The sequence below is a fragment of the Nyctereutes procyonoides genome, unplaced genomic scaffold (genome assembly GCF_905146905.1).
Source record: "Nyctereutes procyonoides isolate TBG_1078 unplaced genomic scaffold, NYPRO_anot_genome, whole genome shotgun sequence".
In the NCBI taxonomy this organism is placed as follows: domain Eukaryota; kingdom Metazoa; phylum Chordata; class Mammalia; order Carnivora; family Canidae; genus Nyctereutes; species Nyctereutes procyonoides.
In genome coordinates this window covers 345,649-347,598 of record NW_026575141.1, presented here as the reverse complement: position 1 = coordinate 347,598, position 1,950 = coordinate 345,649, and the positions used below count along the sequence as shown (strand labels likewise).

At 38.2% G+C, this 1,950-nt stretch overlaps 1 protein-coding gene across 1 annotated transcript; it reads right to left on the bottom strand.

Moving 5' to 3' along the window:
• Positions 1–800: 800 nt before the first annotated feature.
• LOC129498124 (olfactory receptor 2G6) lies at positions 801–1,748 on the bottom strand. The gene has a single exon (XM_055307346.1). It carries the CDS (start codon positions 1,746–1,748, stop codon positions 801–803), a length of 948 nt encoding a protein of 315 aa, XP_055163321.1.
• Between the last annotated feature and the right edge of the window lie 202 nt (positions 1,749–1,950).

Sequence of the window (1,950 nt, the reverse complement as noted above, 5' to 3'; positions counted from 1 at the left end):
ATGTGGGACTCGATCCCAGGACTCCAGGATCACACCCTGGGCCGAAGGTGGTGCTAAACCGGTGAGCCACCAGGGCTGCCCTGAGTTGATCAACTTAATAGAAGCTTACTTGTTTCATTGCTTTCACAATAAAGTCATAATTTGCATTACAAATGTAATCAACATATCACAATTCTGAATTATATTTATGTTTTTCATAATATAAATAAGTTGATATAGTGAAACTTGTCTGTTCTCTGGTTTAAACTAATGAGGAAATGGCTATATATTATATGTTATTTCCAAGTTTGTAATATATATATATATAATATGTATATATAAGACATGATATATAACTTATATACGTTATTATGTGTGTATAATACACAATGTGTGTGAAAATGTAGAAATAAAGTTATGTTTCATCTTTTATGGGAATATATATTATAACACAATTCTTCACAGAGGGTGAGATGAATATCATTTCAGGTAAGCTAGGGAATGTAGGTAACATTTCAGTTGAGCTTTTAGGAATAATATACCAGATAAATATATATTACAGAGTGAAATGGTTTGTGAATGAAAGTGGAGGGCATGGATGAAGAAGAGCAAGGAGTTTCTGTAAACATAGGATCTTGGATTCATGCAAAAAATGCTTGGGAAGAATGAAACACTCTTGTGACTGGAGTATGTTAGCTTCTTACAGAATTCTGTGGTTTTACTACTCCTTTACTACTACTCCTGTATTATGTACAAGTATCCCAGAACTTAGAACAAACAATCCATGCGCTAAGAACAGCCACTAAGATCATACTTAGGAGTCATGTATTTTTTGAAACTAAAACATTTCTCATCACCAGTGTTCTCAAGGCCCCTTTCACATCTTTGTTTCTCAGAGTATAGATAATGGGGTTTAAGACTGGGGTGACTATGGTGTAGAAAAGAGAAACAAACTTTCCCTGATTTTTTGAGCTACTTTTGGCTGGCTGAAGGTACATAAAGATGATGGTTCCGTAAAAAATGATGACCACAATCAGGTGGGAAGAACAAGTCCCAAAGGCCTTCCGGCGCCCTGCTGCTGATTTTATCCTCAGCACAGTTTTTGTTATAAAGCCATAGGAGACTAAGATGAGTGACACAGGGACAATTAGAAAAATCACACTGGCCACAAAGAGTTCTATTTCATTGATTGTTGTGTCCACACAGGCCAGTTTGATGAGCACAGGAACCTCGCAGAAAATGTGGTCCAGTTTGCGATGACCACAAAGGGGCAGCTGCACAGTAAGGGAGCACTGAATTAAGGAGGTGATAAGACCACTGAGCCATGCTATGATGGCCAGGGAAGCACAAAGCTGAGGATGCATAATAGTTGTGTATTGCAGAGGCCGGCAGACAGCAGCATATCGATCATAAGCCATGACTGCCAAAAGAATACATTCAGAGGAACCCAACCCCATAGCCACATAGAGCTGGGCCACACATCCACCATAGCTCATGTTTTTTTCTTTTTTATTCATGGTAACCAGCAACTGTGGGGCAACGCTGGTGGTAAAGCAGATGTCCACACAAGAGAGATTGCTAAGGAAAAAGTACATTGGAGTGTGGAGTATGGGAGCTAAATAAGACACCAAAATGATGGCAGTGTTCCCCAGAATGTTCAAGATGTAGAAAAGCAAAATTATGACAAAAAGGATCTTTTCTAGTTGGGGATCATCTGCAAATCCCAGTAGAAGAAATCCCTTTTCAGAACTGTTGTTGCTTTCCTCCATTGTCCTGTAGATTTCAATTTATAAAAGGATTAATATTCTGGAGAAAGAAGACAATAAGGTGAACAGTGGTAAATTGTGGTGTTTCTAATATGATTATCTTCCTTTTATAACACTCAGCCATATAACACTTTTCTCAATTTTCTTTGACAGAAAGTACCTCCTTTGTCATTTCCTTCAGCACTCCTTCAAATGGGAACAACAC